Genomic DNA, 20,716 nt, shown 5'->3' with positions numbered 1-20,716 from the left:
TTATAGTCCCCCTTCAAATACTGGAAGGCTGTAATGGGGATTGCTCTCTTTAAGACAAGTATGCGTTTGCTAGCAGCATCTGGTTGCTGCTATGCTTTCTTACCCATTACATTCAACAGCCAAATAAACAATTTAACTGCCTCATAAGAACCAGATTTTTGACTGAGAAAATCTCAGGTAAAATCCTGTGTTTGTAAGGGAAACAAGTGGTGCAGAGTACAATTTTATTAAAGTGCTTGTTCAGGTGAAATACTTTATGAAACTGTTACATCTCATTTTGTTTGTCCTAAAGATGTGGGTTTATGTCAGGAGATCTCAACTTCATAATTCAGTCAAACCTGGATATACAAGCAGGGGTCTGTAGTTCATAATTTCATGCCTTTGGTTATTACATGAGAATAAATCAAATTTATGTGATGCTTAGGGAACATTAGGCCCTCAAAGACTATATTTTAGCTCCTTGTTTTGGAGCTTTTAAAATGCGTATAGACTAATATTAAAATACAACACAAAATAAGACTGCCAGTAAATTAAAAAGAGATGAGTCCTCACTTAGCGTAATTTGGTTTAGCTCCATAAAAGTGAGTGAAGGTCTGATGGTTTATAGCAATTGTGACTCCTACACAATTCCTCTAGCAGAGGTGTTTTAAGGATGAGTCTGTATATTATACATTAATGTTTCTCTAGTTTTTCAGTTGAAATACACGTTTCCTTGGAAAATGGTGAGAAAATTGTGCTTTTTACAGTTTTTGTTTATTAGAGTTATTGCTCACTAAGATGTGTCCATTGGAAAAACTATTGAAGGCATTGATTACCTTCTGTATCCTTCTTTTGATAGCCCAGTACTATATGTGTTAGACATATATATGCTTTATATATATATATAAAATACAAGTTAACACAAACTTCACTGATATTAATGCTGGTGTTCAAATGTGATAGTACTTCAGAGATTTATAAAACAAGACATTGATGAACAACAAAAAGAATGTAATCAATGGTATCTAAATGTTCCCTGAGTCCTGTGAATTATTGAAAGCTGGGTTTGAAGCCAGTGTAATGTGGGAATCTACGGCAGAGCCATTGTTTTGTCTTATCAAGCATTTACAACAGTAGCCAGGTTGTTCCAGAGGAAAGTATCAAACTCCTAGATTGCTATGCTACTTTGTGGATGAAGTACAAAACTGTAAGAAATAATATGGGAAAATCATCCAAGTTCCACCATTTTGAATAGTGGAACCTTTTACCGAAGTATCTGTTGTAGGGAAAATTTGGCCTTACACTTATCTGCACTTACATTTGTACTCCTACCTCCTTGTATTTGTAACAGCTCTTGAGAGCTCCAGCAATCTTTATGTTGGGTAAACACATGCTGCAATACATTATTTCTGCTCTAAAGAGCTTAGAAATCTGAGTGAAGGGAAGATGCATAGGAGGTACAATACATGGGTAAAAGAGGGAAGAATAAAATAGATCTAGTCATACTATGGAAGGGGACAGAGACCTTTTACAGTTGTAAACTAGCACACAGTACATTATGATAAGTGTTCATTCTATGCAGTACAAGCCAGAAGGCCAAAGAAAGATATATGGCAGAATATATTTAGAACGATTTAGAAATTAAAGGGATTTGTGAAACTAAGATTTTCCAGAGCTGTGAAGAAAAAAAGAGTTCTTTTTTCTTTTCCTAGTACACACTTTGCCTTTTAGAATTGGTGTTTCAGTCTGTTTATTAGAGAATGTTTTGACTATCTCAAATTGAAAATGTTATCAATGAATATAGCCCAAAATGCAAAAAGAAGAATCTACAATTTGTGCTGGAAAGATCAAGAAATTAGAAGGGAAAGAGAACTGCATCCTGCTGTTTCTCAGATATCCCAAAGTATTTTAAGGTGAAGCTTATGCTATCACTATTAAATAATACAAGACCAGCACTTACATTTCTCACACAGGTTGGAAAACAACAGAGATGGTGAGTAGTGTATGTATATGGTTTGGGGTAGGTAAGGAAAGTTTTCAGATGTCAATTTTCCCTACTCCAGAAGGTAATGTTGTCATGCTGTGAGAAAGCTCTTTCTATAGCTGGAGGATTGTCTTGCAGTTCTGAGGGTTCACTTGACTCTGCTTAGCCTTAGAGGGCATTTGTAACAGCTCAGAAAATATTTGGGACAGCCTTTCCTTTTTCCCTTGCATTTCTGTGTTCCCACATAAAAGAGGTAGGTGGCATGTTTCTACTTCACAGAATATTAGGATTTTTAAAGGCAAAACAAAACAAAACTAGACTGTTAATGATTTTCAAGTACTTGGGTATTGCATAGGAAAATAAATACACAAGGGGATAATTTCCTGACAAACAAGGGTCAAATCTGAGACATCAGTACATTATTTTACTTCACTGCAGTTTTGTTTCACTGAAATCAAATGCCAGATAATTACTTGGCCCTCAGATGAAAACATACATTGAAATTGTAATAGGTTCCTTTTCTATTTGTGGTTGAAAAAGAAGTGTAGCAAAGAACATTACCTAACTTAAGTCTAACAATGAAAATTGTCATCAGATGGCAGTGCTTACCAAAGAAAATAAAATGTCACCTCTGAAGAGACTGCATGCATGAGTCTGTCACAAGAAGTCCCAGGACGGAAGGGGGCTTTTATAATAGCAACAAAATGTGATGCTAGGTTTAAAAAATATGCATACAAGCACTATAATTGCTAAATGGGGGAAAATAGTCCCAGCCATATCATAATTGATACTTGAGAAAAGCCTAGCCTCCAAATATTGCTTTATATCTGGTCTAAAGATAGACTATCTCAGTCTAAATTGAATAATACTTGGAATAAAATATCCTGCAAAGGATTTTTTTTCCCTTTTTTGTCGGAGTTGACACATAAGATGGGGAATTTCCCCTTTGCTAAATGTACGTTTATGCTTCTTGTGTTGCTGTGATCCATTAAAAGCTGAGATTGGTGCTGAGATAATGGCAAAGGAGGAAAACCCTTCTAAAGCCTGGTTTTTAAACTGTCTCATCAAAGAGAATGAAAGCTTTGGGCATACTTTCCCAGGGAGCTGATATTTCCCTTTGAGAACTGTTACCCTTTCTCATGTGCTGTCTCCAGCTCACTGGGCACTGGCTTCTAATTTGAGGCCAATCCTGACAGGAGAATTGCTATATCTGTTTCCTCCCTTTGAAACAAACTTAAAAAGTCTTGCATTTCTCCACTTTCTGCCTGAATCAAGTCTCATTCAGGGTACACACTAAGAGAAATTAGGGCTGTCTGGGTTCTGTGCAGCATCACAGCTTCTGTTCTGCTGGAGGAGTTGTTGCATGCACCAGGTGAACAGCCCCTATGAAAAGCTGTGCAGAAAGTGCAGGGCAGAGGAAACTGTGGCATGGGGTCCCTTTGAGCCGTCCAGATCTGCTGGCATGGAGAAGGATGCTACACAAGCACAGGGAAGGTTTTTGCAGGCTGTAATTAATTCATCCTGGATACTGGTACTATCAGTAGCAAACTCAGAGAGGGGATAACCTGTTGAAAGTTGTGCTCAGGGAAACTAGAAATGGAATAGAGTGGGGGATACAAAACAGGAAAATCAAGCTCTGCTGTGGTAACTTCAGCTGTCTGAACATCTATATCCCTGGAAAGTTTACATCCTACACATCCCTGGCCTGGAAACACATAAGCTTTTGCTGATTTGTTTGGATTGCTCCCTATTCTTAATTAAAGGGTGATCTGAATCTTATTAAAACTTAAATTACTGTATGTCAAAAACATATTACTTAGCATGGAAGAAACTACTTTCCCATGAAAGGGAAATCACTGCCATTAGAGAGAGAGATTGACAATAGCTTATTGTTATTATGTTTTTATTTTTCCAGCAATTACAAAAGCAGGTCTAAAAAAAATGGATTTTGAATGTGAAGGGGGAATAATACCTCCTGTAATGGTAAAGTTCTCAATTAGGTCACCTAAAAGCACTTTATAAAAGTCATTGTTAAATGTTCCAAAAGATTTAAGTTTCAAAAAGGAAAGTTTTTCCTTAGTTATAGTTAGTGTCTCCTAAAATTCCAAATAAAAATATATTTAGAAGCTTTTACTTAAGGTACAATAATAGACTAATCACTGTAGTTTTAAAATTGGATGCATTTCTATCCACAAAGCTAAACAGTTTTTCCTTTTCCTACCATCATTGTCTTCTATTCCCTCTTCTTCCCTCTCTCTTCTATGATGGTGTTCAAGAGAAAGGGAGATGAGAAAGAGAGGTGAATTTTTTACCTTTCATATTTTAAAGTAGATTTTAACATATGTCAGTCTGCTCTTTACCCAAAAGCTGTTGTAATTGGTTTCTCCATGTCCTTCCAAGATTTTACAGCAGAGAAGCTGAAGCATATAGGGGTTTGTGTTGGGAGTGTAATGCAGAATAAGAAGTAAATCTCAAGATTTCTTACATCCCTGTCTCATAATTCTTAGAAAACATTCAAGTCATCTTTCAGATCAACACAAAGCTTTTAAATCACCTTCTTCCCTTCTCAGTCATTCTCACAGGCATTCTCTTCCCTGCCAGTCCACTGCCACTATTGGTTCCAAAAATATTTGTCAAGGTTGGCACATAAAGATTCAGATTGTTTGCATTTTATGCAAGAACCCTGAAGTGGTGTCATGAAAATGCAGATTGCGCTTCGAAAAAGGGGTCCAACATCTTCCTTGCCAGAACAGGGGACTGACCAAATCTGTCAAGCAAGGGAGAGGAGGGGAAATCAGATGAATCTGCAAGAAAAGTTTAGGGCTGACTGCCTCAAAGTGCTTCCATATGAGAAATCTGAGGTTAAATGAAGCAAAAGAAAGAACCCAAGTGATTCTTCCCTCTGCTATTCTTCTGAGAATTACCTGATGGCAGCATTTATGGAGAGCAGCTGTTTGTAAGTGCTCTATAACGGTAACATTTGTATATAATTCTGCAAAGACATGTCAAAGTATTTATAATACCTGTAACATGCCTTTTTGCTGACCTTTCTCAGCCTGGTTTGGTATTTATCATGGAAAGATTTTCTGAAGTGATTGATGTATTTGGATATTGTTTGTGCAACCAGAATAGGAGAAGGTGTCAGGTTGTTTGCAGAAGGACAGGAGAAAAAGAATAGCTGGTTTCCATGGTACAAGTAACTAGTACTATTTAAACTTACTCAGACCTGCAAGAGAAGTTTGGACGTGTTAGAGCATCTTTTTTGTGCCAGATCAAATAAGCTCTCTAGGGATAGCCTCTGGTAATTAGAAGGAGAACAACCTTCCAGCATAGTATCAAGGAAGGCAACTGTTTATCCATTGTCAGAGCTATGTTCGTATATCAAAATGCTGTGTTATGCTTTACACTTGGTGTCCAACACAAGTTTAAAAACGTTAAGAGGCAGCCTTCCCACACCCCATGATGTTGTTGCATGGGAGTACTGTGAATATCCAGATGATGACTTTCTTGTCATGGCAGGTTGTTGAGTGTACAGTGATCCCTCAGGTAATACCAGTCGTGTCCCATGTCACACAGCTTGGTATTGCCTCTGCCAATAAAAAGCAACATAGACATTTTTCAGCTGCCCCGGGTATGTCCCTTGGAGACTGGAGGTCATAAATGTCCAAGTCACTATCTCAGAAGTGATACAGGCTTCTTTGGATTAATTTCTCTATTATCTTTCAGGTTTACTGTGATTCATGACTGTTTGTTTTTGTCTCCAGTTATTCAGCTCAGTGGAGTTTGGCAGAAGATGGCTGCTTCTTCACGAGCAAGTTGCACCAAACAGATTCTACTGGTAAGAGCAAAAATGTTTCTTCATTTCCTAGGCACAGCTTCCTTATACATACAGAGATGTTGAAATGGGGGCTTGAAGGCAGTGTGGCTGAATGCAGTCTGCACAGCTGATTTGATGAGTTTAGTTTAGAACTGGTATGAAAGTGGCATTATTCCTCCTGTAATGTACAGCACTTGAAAATGAGTCTTTGATCTAAGTATGATGCACAACTGAAAAATAGTGAATAATAGTCTTGCCATGTGTTAAGAGTGGAACGTCTTGCAGTGGCTGGTTTTATGCTTTTAACCTCTGTTAGACCTACTTCAGTCCTTGAAAGTGAGCAAGTTACTGACCATTGAACTAGGCACCACAGTTCTTCATTATGAGGTTAAATCACTCTGCAGTATTGCTTTTAAGCAGCAATGCAAGATTTTCCAGTCAGATTTCAAGCTGTATGAATCAGCCATGTGTAAGTTCTTGCTGAATCTTTGAATGTCAGTCATTTACAGCAACGGCAAAATGTTTGCAAATTTGATGACGAAATTACCTTAAAGAAATATCATAGCTTTTTGTCACTGATGCAAGCTTAACTCTTTCTGCATTAACTTCTGCTATATAGTTTATATCTAAATTCACTTAGGGACATATTCTACATGAATATGACAGAATCTGAGTATCTCATAATTTTTAATATAGGGGACATCTGTAATGGATGATTTGACTACAGATTCAAACACTTGTAGAGGTCACAACCACTGTACAATAACTCTGAATGTAGGTACAAACTTTATTCTGCAGTTCTTTACTACTAGCAAGTTTCTTTGTATTTTGAGTCTTGCCTCCTTCAGTTTCAATCATCACAGACTTACCCAGTGATTCAGGTGTACTGAGCCTCTTCTCATGATTCTGATTGCAGACAGGTCTCTTTGCATTTGCTTTCCATAGCAGTGATTTGCATACCCAGTGTAAAGCTCTGTAACCACGCTTGCAGTAAAATACATATCTGAAACACCTCCATGCTGTCACTCAATAGCAATTAGTGTAATTTTAGCAATTAGTTTTACTAATGTGGAAAAGCAAGCAACATTGGACTGCAATTGTGGTTGTCATATTCTAAATAAACAATGTTTATTTTTTTATATTTCAATTTACTCCTCTTTCAGCTTACACTGATGTAAATCTGTGACACTTCTCATCAGCTCTTTATTGAGGCCGTAGTCCACCTGTGAGCAGAAGTTGGTACTTGTCCTATGAATCTGTCCGTTAAAAGAGACCCCCATGGTAGCTTCTAAACTATAAGTTTGTGCCAAACCCACAGGTTTTGAATATATAAATATTCAGGAGTGGTTCAGTCAAATATTTTCTTTCAATTAATGAAAGAAATAAGAGGTGTAGATCAAATTTACTTCTGAAGTTGAATTTGTATTTGATCCGAAAAGGATATACCAGAGATTTTGTTTGCTGCTTCTGCTCTCAAATCCTTTTCTCGGAACCTGTGTTAGTTGAAGCTTTTGCAAACTAAATTCCATTTTTAACTTAAAGCTTTGTGGGAGTGTCTGCATAGACAGGCACGTATATATTTCTATTACTCCCTATTCTTTCCCGAAGGTCTTCTATCACGATTTCAAAATGTCAGATGTAAACACACAGCCCCACGCAACACTTGTTGGGTGTTCTTTTTTTCTGGGCTAGTAAGAATAGAGAGTCCTGGAAATCTGGAGACCCAGTCTTTGAGCCATCCAACTAAATTGTACTCACTGAAGAGGGTCAGAGAGCTGGAAAGAATACCCTTATTCCTGATGTCCTATCTCCTGCACGGCACTCCAAGCCTTTGAAAGTTTCCCATCATTACTTACAGTTATGAATTGAGCTGATAGATGCCTGCAATAAGAATAATGATGAAAAGGATCATTTTCCCTTTCCACGGAGTTCAAAATTTGATGGCCTCTTAGAACCTAAAAAATAAGAGAACTCGAGCTTGGAGCTTCAGAGGCAAAGAGGAAGATGAAACAATGTTCCAGCCACCCATCTAATTCCCTACAGCCATAAACAAAACATGAAACTGCAAGTCTGTATTTTCACCTTGAACAAAATGTCCCTTGAATAACACACCTCAGTATAAGCTAGACTGTACTTCTGCTATCAAAAATAAAAATCATACAACTTGTGGAGACAGTTGCACCTCATTCTGGCTTATTTATTATGATCATCATCACCTTGGAAAATAAATACAGATATCTGCAATGATATGGACACTGTCCTCAAAGCCATCCATAGTAGAAAACAGAGCTGTGCATGTGCAATTGAGAATATGTATAGCACAGATAGCAACACTGGACTTTTCTTTGCTTTTCCATTTCTGTGCAGCCAAGTAAGTACCTGAACACAAAACAAGCACTGAAGTGCTGAATCAGAAGGGCAGCCCTTTGCACTCAGAGCCTCGCCACTGCTGGCTCCCCATGCAAGAAAAGCAATAAAGACTGGGGCATAAGAGGGTGCAGTTGTGTACTTGAAATTCAAACTTCTGCAGCAACATCTATCTAGTCTGTGCTGATGTACAAGTTAGGTAGAGACTTGCTCAGGGTCCTGTAGTTGGTTTGTTGTTGCTTTTGTTTGTTTTTTAATTGGCTTGGAAATATGCAGAGTCTAATCAGCCTGAAAAGTGAGAAGACTGACTTGACTTCTAAGCATCAGAAATGAATAGAGAAGGAAAATGTCGTGAAGTCACAACTTTCAGAGGAAGGCAGACTGTGGGCATGCTCTCTTCCTGTTCCTGATGCTTTCTTTAAATCAAATTGATTTGAAGGAATAAACCAGGACAAAACTGTAATTTTCTGGATAATGAGGCCTATATGCTGATACCTAAGAAAGGCTAAGGAGTTGCTTTAAGACAGACTGTTCCAGGTCTAAACCAGGACTTTTCTAAGATCAGGAAGACAGAAAGCAAAACCTTTGGCATCTGTCCTCCTGGAGGATGCATTTACTTAATGCTGCTTCTTTTGACAGAGAAGGAACATCTGGAAGACTTTAAAGACTTTTAAATGGATTTGAATGATTGATGAAAGCAAAGATGCATTTTCCCAATTGCTCACTGGTATTTTAATTGGCATTTTTACTCTGTCATGTGGTCTTGTGAGTAGTCTGTGGGTCACTCTTCAGTTTGCAAACAAATACGACTGAACTTGCCAGTTTTAGTCTTGAGAAGGCTCTGCCTGGAAATGCTGTCTGTGAAGCTGTACTGTCTTACAGCTGCATTTCCTGCATCTGTTTCCAAGATAATTTTCTTTTTTATTCATTTATTTTTGGCTGCTTTGTGAAATACTCTTTCCTGCTACCACCCCAGGGAAATTTAAATCCCTAAAGAACAACATTAAAGCAATTTGCTGATGCTTACTGTGTACTCTGAGAAAATACTGTGTAAAGGTAACGCAGCTCCTTATAGTTCATATGTATTTTATACTCTTGTATCTCTGTTTCATTAGGAGGAGTCATTAATATGAAAATAGAGTATTTGTTTATTGAGAGCTTCCCTGTTCCTCCCTTTTCATTCTTCCACTTCATTCATTCTTCTTGAGGTCTAAGTGATGTCCTGACATCCACCCTTGTGATGAAAATGATAGTAATGTCACTTTGTGGAGGAAGATGTCAGATGGGTAATGAGCAGATCCACCTTTTAAATAAGTGACTACAGTTTTCTTATCTAAAAAAAAAAAACCAACAAAACAACCCAAACCAAAGCAAAACCAAAATAAAACAAAAGGAGGGAAGGATAAAGGATCCGTAATTCTGTATCTCATTAGGAGGTCATATGGACATGTGTGCTTGGCAGGTTTTAGTGATGGGCTACTGTATACACTTGAGACTTCTAATTGTTATAGTTCAAGTACTCTACTGCACCTTCTTTGCATAAGCTAGGTGTGTGTAAGTCTTGTACCCAGGAAAGCATAAGCCACTTAAAGAGTCAGTTGTATGTTATGTATCTGACGGAAACATAAAAGAATCCACACTGCATACAGCCCCAAGGCACTGCAGTTCTGCACTGTTGTCAATAGTTTTCATGGGTTTTATTATTTCTTTGGCAGGTTCTGGAGATTTTGCTGTTACATGTACTGTGACAGGAAAATGTATGTAAATTATCACGGTACTTAGCAATTCTGGAACTGTGCTCTATGAAAATACTCTAATTACTAGGAAGGACCATTCCAAGCAGTATTAGTTCAGTAGGGTAGGATGGAAACAGCAACTTAACATGGGTTATGCTGACAGCACAATATTTACTAACGTAGTTGGCATTAGGGGAAGAGAATGCAGTAGATGTTAGAAAAGTTGGATAAATGCTTTATCTAAATACTTCTGAGTTTATTTTTGTGATACCTGCCGATTCTCCACATACATTATGGTGGTATTTGCTTGCAAAGATGCTGATATGTAGCAAATACAAATGTGAACACAATTGGTGAATCAGTCATATTGGGAATTACTTTATTTTTTGTTCCTTTTTTTAAGGGATCCAGCTGTCTAGTCTAAAATTCAACGGTGATACCCTTCTGACTTGCAAATCCAAACATTCATGACCAGTAGTTTCAAAAACCTATTCAAAGTGCATATAGTTCAATGCAGTCAAAGTATGTATGCAGAAAATGCTCATTAAAATATAGATTTTTATTCTGGTCCTCGGATTAAGTCATGCCTTGAAACACAAACTATTTTCTGGCAGTCAGTAAGTCAAGGTGTCACAATTAGAGCAGGTCCTAAAGAAAATAAAAATAAAAGGTTAAAAAGCTTATTAAAATGTCTACAAAATATTATGGGGGAGGGAAGGTGTTAGTGAAAATGAGACGTTTTCTGAAAAGATTCTCTGTTAATTCTAATTATAACCTGTCCTTGAAACACTTGGGGGGGAATAAAGCCAAGTGATAAAAATGTCTTAAAAACTAGTATAGTTTTAAAGAAAAGCCCAGCCAGTAAATATTATCACCAAGCTATAATCATTAACTGTATCAGTGCTTTTTATTTTCTTGTTGTTACTTACATGGGTGTTGCACCCAGACAGGTGAGTAGGAGAAATACAAAGGAAATACCACTCCATACTTTGAGATCAGAGAGCTGTAATGCTCAGAGGGCCGGAGCACCTCTCCAATGAAGACAGGCTGAAAGAGCTGGGGTTGTTCAGCCTGGAGGAGAGAAGCCTTCAGGGAGACCTTAGTGCAGCTTCCACTACCTATGGGGGACCTGCAAGAGAAGCAGAGAGACTCCACTGGTGTGAAGACTGTAGTCACAGGACAAGGGTAATATTTTTAAACTTAAAGTGGATAGGTTTATGTTAGATGTAAGGAAAAAATTCTTAGTATGAAGGGCTGGTGAGATACTTGCCCAGAGAAGTACCCCATGGCTGAAAGTGTTTAAAGTTAAGATGGATAGGGCTTTGAGCAACCAGATGTAGTGAAAGATGTCCCAGCCCATGGCAGGGGTTGGACTAGATTATCTTTAGAGGTCCATTCCAACCAAAACCACTTTATGATTTTAAGATGACAGTCTTGATTAGACAAAATGTACAGTTTAGGGCTTTTATGTGCAGCACAGTGTAATAGGCATATTACATATCATAGTATATCTCATTTCCGATAGGGTCATGTGTCCATGATGTTAATGATTTCCTGAAGGAATTACAGGAGACATGTCAGTTTGGTAAGACATGTTGCTAAGTACCCACTCTGAGTTTTATTTTCTTTTTTTGCTGAGTACAAAGAGAAGAAAAAGAGTGCAAACATTTTAAAAAGCAAACAACCAACTTTTCCCCTCAAACAATACAAATATACACACACACTGAAAGGGAGAAAAAGATAAACTGTTAAGCAGCTGGAAGGACAGATGAATAGGTATTTGTGTTACTTTTATGGGCAATGGCAAAGAAAGTTAATCTTCAGAGTGGAATTATAGAGTATATAGCTTTTATTTTCGAGGAAATACTAGAGACCATAATTTAAAATCCCAACTGCGTTCACTGGAGCAGGTGAAAGAGCTGAAAATCAAGGGAAAAAAAGTGTCAAAGACCTGTTAAAAACTTCATTATATTCAAGCAGTTGGAGTGATCTGGGTGAACCGTCCCAGAGTTCTTGTCACATCTTGGCTTGGTGAGATTTGCCTGCCCACCCAGGTGGGCTGAGGCAATTTATTTGACATTGTATCTGGGTTGTTTACAAATGATGCTGTGTATTGCTGAAGACCTTTTAATCACTGTAGGGCAACTGCTGGAGGCTGACGGGGAAGATGCCAATCAAAGAGCATTTTGACAGCCTGTCCAGAAAATCATCCACTTGATCTAACACACAAGGCATACCCAATGCTTTGAAGTGTACTAGAAATTTAATTAAAATATATGTATTACATAGCTTAAGTAGGGTGAAGATGGACACATCACAAGGGGACCCAGGACAGTTTTCAGGAGATCTGAATTAAGCAACTGACTGATAGGGAATAGCAAAAGTAGTCAATTTTGCTTTTCTATATTATTTTTTTTTTTTCTGAATTGAACACCAGATTTGCTTCCAGTTTGGTGCTGGAAGAAAGACTGAAGGTCTGAGCCTCTAAAACACAGGCTCCTATTATCTTGCTAATATATTTAGGCAGTTTCGAGACTGCCAGCTTAAAGATCCAAATGAACTGCAGCAAGCAATGCTGCCAGGGACCAGAGTGAACAGCAAATCTGCAACTGTGCCTTTCCTTGGCCTTTGCCACGCTGCTACTGCTAACATTTCTGATGGTGAGTAACACATATTGGAGCGCTTTGCCACTAGTCAGTGCCTCTGACATTTACTATTTTCATACCAAAAAGGTCAGTGTTACATCCTGCCCAGCTAGGGTGCAAGGAAGCATACTCTCAGGTGCCGGTGTTCACTAAATATCCCACCGGCTTTTCAATGGATTTAGTGAAAACCTCTGCTTACAGTTCTCAGCTGGACCCTGATGTAGCTCTACCTGTTTGGTGCAAACAAAGGCTGAAATCTCTCAGATTTATCTTGGGAATTAAGATTTTATGCCTGACTGGCTTCCAGAGATACAAACTTGCCAGCCCCATGTGGGTCAGCAAGGACAGAAAAAAACACTTGCAGCATCCTCTTTCTGTTGCTATTAAAAACTCATTTAGAATCTTTGGATTTGTGATAAATTTTAGTTCTTAAGAAATTGAGATCCAAAATACACATCTTTATTCCCTGGACAAGGCTGAGAGAATTGCCCAAAGTCACACAGCAGAGGCTGATAGCCCTCTGGTCCTCTGAGTCTGTAATAACCAGATCCTCTGGTCCCAGTAGTCCCCTTGAGAGAACATGTCACTAATAATCAAATCAAGATTTTTCACAGAAAAATATAACTCCTCAGCCCCAAATCCTTAGCTTGGCAGGGTTCCACCATGCATGAGAATAAGCCTCCTCAACCTTGTTGGGGAGGTATATCATGGGGACTAAAGATGGGGATAGAATAGTAACTTGAATGTTCTCCTGGAGATCATAACTGAATAGAATCTTGACCATTTACATGTCTCTCCCCCCATCTCCCCTTAGAGTCTTATCCTCCAGTGATGTGGTATAGAAAAACTGCAAAGATCTGATAAAACCTGTCTTTCCTCGTACTTATTCTGGCACAGTGAAACTGGTGATGATTGCAGTACAGTGTTACCCAAGCTTGCTGCTTGTAAACAATAGAGCTGACTTTAGGCTATTTAGATCTGTGTTGTTTATAAATGCAATGCCAGTATACTGTGCTGCATGCAATGACTGTCTGGAGTCTGTGCTGGCTTGGGACTCTTTGCACTGTATTAATCTGAATGGGACAAAAATGCCTCTTACCTCCCTGTATCCTCAAGCCTTAATGCAGTGGGTGCTCTAGTTTTTCTATCAGCAGATTTTGCTCTTAGCATTTTCTGAAAGGTTTAGGTAGATGGGAAAAACAAGATTGACCGAAATGAGCTTTGCAGTGCAAAACAAATTTTCATAACAAAAGTAATTACAGAGACAATGTTGGCATTGAAATAAAAGTAAAGGTGTGATAATAATTTTTTTGTTTATACATTGCATGTGTATAGAATTTGTCAAATGCTTCAGTCCTGTTTATGTTGACTAAATTGTGTCCCTACCCATGTCAGGCGGATTTGAACTAGGTGATCTTTAAGGTCCCTTGCAAACCAAAACATTCTGTGATTAACTTGAATAAGCCTTTCTGTACTGAGAGGCTCCAGTCTGATGAATGCATAAGTTGGTGTGTTTTGGCTTTCCATATTCACTAGATTTATCTTAAAAAGAAAATCATCCAGAGATACTTCATAAATAAGCACAGACTTCCATGAGCTTCAACAGCAATCTCATCCACTTCCCCCCCCCATTTAAGATCTGCAGAAGTACGCAAGCACCTGGATACCAGGTTCAAAATCTTGATTTGAGGGCTAGTCCATATCAGAAGCTGCAGTGCTATGCAGTATGACTGGAACATGGAACATGTCAGTCTTCAGAAGTCATTGGACTTAAGCACCTTATTTCTCCATATGCACCTACAAAGGTCAGCCCTTGAGGCAGTTGCATGGTATAGTTTCCTATGGATTTGTCTATATCTATGTCAGGAAGGTTTCACTGCTGTTTTCTGTTGTATGTTTAATGAGCAGCGTATTGTGTTACCAGAGTTGACTTGCCATTCTTGCTGTAATTGACTTCCTGGCCTCCTCCAGAGCATACTGGCTGGGCCACAGCACTCCAAAAAGCCAGAAACATGCATCTTAACCAGTGGGAAACCATGATCCTATTAGACTCTAACAGCAGAGAAGCAGTAAATAAGGTAGGTATGGTCCACTATATCAGGTAGCTGAGTTCAGGAGCTATAACTAGAGGGTGCCTTCCTCCTTCTCTTCTTTCAACCCAGTAGGATGTCTTAAGTTTCCTGCAATATATGAAAAAGAGATATAGGACATGAGGACTATCTTAAAATCAGGATCTAATCCTGGTAACTGAATTCTATCCACTTAGTTTAGATCCTCATTTTAAGAAATTCCTCCCACCCAGCATTACCAGCAATAGATACCTATCTCCCCGAGAATTTGCATCAGTCTATGTCAGAGCTTTAGGAATTTTCCTCTCTGGAGCATCCCACAAAGGGCTGTGGTGTTACTGCATCAGGGGAGAAGGCTTGGTTTGCTACTGGCCTCAAAGCTGTAGGGTATGTGGACATCATGAAGTGGAAGGCTGTGGATAATCTCACTCTAGGCTTAAAAAGTTATGGTGAGTAAAAGTGACTACCCACATCCTGGAAATCACATCACCTGTTTACCTACTTATCTATTTTAGTGTTAATAGCAACAGCCACCAGTTTTTCTGGGGCAGTGTTGCAAGGTGGCACAACTAGAAATTGGGCTTTACTCACTGCACTGTTATTTTTCATCAGTTCTAGAGAAGAGGTGACAAACTGCATAAAGCATAGCACAGGATGGATTTGGCCCAGTGGTTGCCAGTTGAATTGCACAAAATTGTATCGTTTCATCTAATTAGACAATGTGGGAAAGAATAGTGCAGAGATGTAGCAGGGAAAATCTAATTAGATTATTGCTAGGGGAGATTTATTGGCCAGATATAAAGAAATGAAATTATTTATGCCTGTCTGAAATCTGGTCCTTTGTTTCCAGAACATGTCTAGATAACATTAAGACATGTTAAAGCTAGATAGCAATCTTTACAGTGTGATCCAGGAATAGTAAAATGTGTAAAATTTCACATAATATGGACTAAACAAACCACAAGAATTCCCTCTCACACTAAGCTCCCTGGGGGCACATTCACTGACCTCTGCAAGCAAAGAGAAAGGAACAGAGAGTATCTGCAAAGTCATCATGAAGTCAATATAGTAGTAAAAGAAAAAGGAGCCTGGAGGACTCTCACGCTCCGTTTTTGTCTTTGCCCATAAAAGCTGTGTGATCTTGGTCAAATCAATGAGGTCCCTGTGCTCTTGACTAATCAGTGGAGTTTATCTATATAGCTGAGAACAAAAATTTTCCTCAGCCCTGCCTTCTAACTTGGTCTGCTGGTCTTGTACTTTTCCATAGGTCTTGAACAAATCAGTAGCATGCAGCGAAGGTTACTTAAAGGTTGATTGTCAAGTACTTTTGTATCTTTGGACAAAAAGCTCCTTGTTCAGTGCCATGTGTTACTATTTTTATGAATGGCAATTAGGATTTAGAGTGTTACAGAAGCATCAGTGCAACGAAAAAAAATGATGCTACTGAGGACTCCGTGGACGTCATCCACTGTTGTTGTTTTCACACTGTCCTTTGAAACAAAAACCTGCTATTCAATAAATTGGAATAACCTGTCAATTTTTTAACATGAACTAGCACAATATGTCCCAGAGGCAGTGGGAGAGCTGATTTTGCCTTGGCAAGATTTACGATAAAGGATTCTCATGAGTGCTGAGGCTAAAGGAAGATAAATCCCCAAAGGCAATTTTTACCAATAATTGAATTACAAAGCCATTATCATGTGCTGAACAGAGCAACTTTATGGCTCTATTGTGTCAGAATAAAGCTTGTTAGAATATTTATGTTCATAGGACAACTTTGGCATAAGGATCTTTGAGAGTATGTTTTCTCTTCCACCTGTCTGTTGCAGCTAATTAGCCTTTCTGTGTTACGCAGTATACGTAGAGATGGAGGTGTGCTCAAATTGGGGTTGGGGAGAAGGAATGTTGAAGGTCAGGAGACACCTCAAAAGAAATAACACAGTAAGCACAAAGTCATCTGCAGAATGCAGCTAGAGTCCAGAAGGAGAATCAGGACAGGTTTCAGGAAGCAAATAGAGGGCACAGAGGAAAATGATGAGGGGTCAGTAAGGATTTTTGAAGTGATGTGCTGCTTTTCTGTTTGGTGTTGTATCACAGCCACTTCTGACCTACTCTGAGTCAGTGTCAATCTGCTCAAAATGCCCAGAACTAGGTGAATCTCATTGCACCCACCTTACTAGAGTCATGCCATTATCTGTTATTTATCTGCCATCCTTTGCTGCATGAACAAATCATACCTTATTCTTTTCAAAAGAAGGTGAGGGATGGTTGTAGGAGTCCTGATTCTGCATTTGTTCATTTCCTCTGAGATGTGGGAAAGCAGCATAAGAGCTCTGTTCTCATATAAAGAACAAATGACATTCACACTGGTTCTGTCTGTGAAAAGGGCATAGCATTTCTGTTCTTCCAGCTTTCATTCTAGGCCATTTGCATTGGAGATTCTGTAAAATAACATTGTCATTTATTGCCTAGCTTAAAAGACCTTTGATCTTGGCTGCTGTGATCATATATGGTACAAGCAATACATATGAAATGTTTGCCATCAGTTTTCTTGTGCATGTAGTCCCAGACTGCGTCTGAAGTCAAGTATCCAAAATCAAGGGCACCCAGCCAGAATGCGCAAGCTCTTGAGATGGAGGCCTGACTGTCTGGTGCTTCAAATTCTTTGTTTATTGAAAATGGTGCTTTGAAGTTAAGTACACCAAGTGGAAGCTTTTGCTGTCTTCACAATGATGCCTTTTTGCAGTTCAGAGTGGTCTGACTGCCTTGCAAACCTCATCAGTTCCCAGCAGCCATAAACAATTGCTTTTGTCCCTAGAAGTGAAAAAAGATAGAAGAGGTGGAAACCCCAGGATAACAGGGTCTCTATTGAATTTCCTTGGCTCACAAGAGCTGACAGGCCAAGGAAGCCAAGGTTTTAGAAATGTTTCAGACAGAGACATGGCAAGGGGTTGGTCACTACAGAAATACGCCAACTAGCATTTGCTGTGCAATGGGAAGTGCCAGGCTGCTTTTGTTTTGTTCAGACTAGTTCTAAACCAGAGGATGATTTGGGGTCTTTTCCCTGTGCTGCTTCTCACGGTGGATGTAGAATCTGCATTGAGCAATTACTGCACTGCAGCCAGTGATATTGATTTGTGGAGCTCTCAAGTGCAGATGACTATTAGATTGTGATTAAAATTTTAGAAAGCAACTTTGTGATAGGACTGTGGGGGTCCTAAATTTTTCATAATGTGAGCATCTTCTGCAGAAAGGCAGTGGGGTCACTGCCTTGCTCTGCTTTTGGCTTTTTAAATTCTCATTTTTTTTAATCCTCATTTTCCTCAAAGATATTTTTTAATGTCTTTTTTTTCTTTTTCCTTTTTTTTCTTTTATTCAAAACACCCAGACAATTATACCAGCAAAACTCAAAAAGCTAATCTCCAAAATACAATAGGCAGCATTCAGCAAAGCCTGTTGCAAGCATATCCCTGGTGTACTGAAGTTTCAGGGAGTATTACAAAAAGCCTGAGATTAACGGGACAGACAAAGGGCATGCTGGCATTTTACCATAAAATAAAAACATAGACCATGGCAAGAAGAAAAGTTTGTGGATATATAAGTGATTGGTCTTTGAGAATGAATGCTGAAAGGAAAGAATAGAATTGAGAAATATGAGAAGAAAGTGCTGCCAGCTTAGTTAACAAAAATTGCTTAGAATAGGACATGGCCAAGTTTTGGACTGCTTTTTATTTTTAGAGGAATTTATGAGAGAAATCAGAAACTCCATGGGTCCCAGAGTGTTTTTCATCCATACCCTTGATCTTTGTAGGATATTTGGTTTACAAGCTATCAAAAGCACAGTGCTTTTCCTTGCTTAGCTTGTGAAGTGTAGCTTGACCAGGTTGCTTTGTCTGTGTGCACAAAAGATAATGAAGTAGAGCAGGCAGTTGTATCATGTTAGATTCACTGAGTTTGAGGCTTTGGTGTTACCTAGGGCAAATCCAGCATGTAGTTTCTTCTTCTGTATGTGAAACTTGTATTTATTGATCGCTCTAGTTTTGGTATAAGAGCCTTTGAACCCGGTCATCAGTCAGGACTGGAATTTCTTTGTAATCAGTTAGGTTTATTAATTTTGTTTTATACTAATGTTATGGGCTTAACACTGTTATTTAATAATAGTAGGCTTGTTGGTGTCCAGTGTCTTCCTAAGCTTCTAGGGATGACTTTTCTTTTTCCCCAGTCAAATGAAAAAGCCAAGAAAATCACTAATAGTGTAGCTGCATGCTCAGTGGTGGTATAATAGACATACTAAAAGTTGAAGATTTCTGATACATGTTCCACAGTTCCTAACACCTTGTTTCCAGTAGGCGCTTTAAGAACTGATTTTCCTATGCATGTAAAAGGATGTCCCTGTCCTATAGGGTGCATGTTCTCAGGTGCAGTGTAACCAAGAGGATGATATTTATCTCCTGTACATGCTCACTGTGGTCAGTATTGCGTTCTGAATGTCTCGTAGGCTTTTACATTCATATAGTAAATAATAAAGCTGACGTAAGATATATAAAAAATATAAAACTCTCAGAGAAGGCAACCCAGGACATTCCATTTCTCCTTTACTTAACAACCCATAATTTATCTGTAATTCATGTTTTGAAAGGTAGGTAAACATATTTCAGGTGTGTTGTCTTACCTGCTTCAGGACCTTTATGGGATCACATGTGATTGACTGTAGCATAGCATCTTATATTCAATGGAGAGAAACAGCCCTTTCTAGGCTAATGCTTGTGTTCTCATATTAATGCCGTTCAGATGAACCACAGTGCAAAACTGCCTGTTTCTCCTCACTGCCTGCAAAAAGAGTTGTGTGTGATTAGCTCAGAGTTAAATATCTTCAGTATATAACTGGGTAAAATGAACATTACTTTATATGGCTTTTCAGGTGTTATGGAGGGATGTATATCGAAATATCACTGGGCTACCATGGAACAATACAGCATGATACAAGAAAATAAGATATTAAAAAGTTTTGGTCAGAAAATTCTCAGCAGAACCCATATGGGAGTGATATGCTTCTGAATGTCAGCTGTGTACAGCTAATACTGAGTTCAGCAGATATGTATTTCTATTTTGCCTGTCCTTTGCAACCGGTTGTTTGTGTTATTTATATTATGGGTCTGAGCATGACCTTGTGTTGTTACAAGTAAATTAAGCCTATTATATATCAAACCAATGAAATGTGTATTTTCTATGGGAGGAAGAAAGATCTAGCAGATAGGAAGAGCTAGATATGGTTCTTTCCTCTACCTCGGATGTCCTGTTTGACTTTAGGAACTCTCTTAGATTCTCTGCACCTTAGTTTTTATCATTTGTCATCACTTTTCCAATTTACAGAGGTTAGGAGATCTCAAAAGAAAGAAAGCCCTTGAACATATGAATAATGCTTATCACCAGTTATGTTTCAGCCATCCTTGTTTTGTACATCCTTGGGACAACTGATGGCTTAATTCTTCCTTGAGTTGAAGCTTCTGCAGTCCCAGTAACTGACTGTCACAGTCTGAAAGTAAGTAATACGCAGGTCACTACAGCTGTAGTGTTCTAGCTTTCAGGGCTTAGAGGGTCCAGATATTTATATGCTGCTTTTAAGACATTTAAAAGTTTGATATAAATTATAGCTCATATCACAAGTGAAAACAGGAGTCACATCCCATCCATCAGTGAGGCATCTCATTCTGAATTAGCTGACTTTCGTGAAGAAGATGCAATAGAGGAATATCAGAATAGCACTATGAGGAGGAAACTCACAAAGAACCTGACTGCAGATTCACAGGCTTTTATTAGGGCAGCAAGTTCTTTGCTGGATGAATACCATTGTTGCATCTTTCTGAGGAGACAGTGTGCTTAAATCTGTGGAATATAATGCTTGTTTCTTTGGAGAGTTCACCTCCCCATGGGGCTGTGTGAGGTCAGGAGGAGGAACGTGCTGCAAAGCTGTTCTGTGTCTTCTGTAATAGCCTAGTTTCAGGTGTGCTTAAAGCCAGCTTGAACAAACAAGAATAAAAAGGAGATATGCTAAATTACAAGCTTAGGCTTCTGCAGTTTTTAAGAGGTGTTTGTCACTGATATCTATCTACCTTGAA

The 20,716-nt window shown here is 38.7% G+C and overlaps 1 protein-coding gene across 1 annotated transcript in view; it reads left to right on the top strand.

The window, feature by feature from the left end:
- The window catches only part of LOC101878591 (VPS10 domain-containing receptor SorCS1), a 201,585-nt gene that overhangs the window by 94,873 nt on the left and 85,996 nt on the right, over nt 1–20,716 (top strand). The window contains exon 5 of the mRNA XM_034061349.1: nt 5,728–5,801. Coding sequence (XP_033917240.1) covers nt 5,728–5,801 — 74 coding nt within the window. The remainder of the gene's footprint in view (nt 1–5,727; nt 5,802–20,716) is intronic.

This window comes from Melopsittacus undulatus, chromosome 4, assembly GCF_012275295.1.
Source record: "Melopsittacus undulatus isolate bMelUnd1 chromosome 4, bMelUnd1.mat.Z, whole genome shotgun sequence".
In the NCBI taxonomy this organism is placed as follows: Eukaryota; Metazoa; Chordata; class Aves; order Psittaciformes; family Psittaculidae; genus Melopsittacus; species Melopsittacus undulatus.
This window is presented reverse-complemented; position numbering and strand designations above follow the sequence as displayed.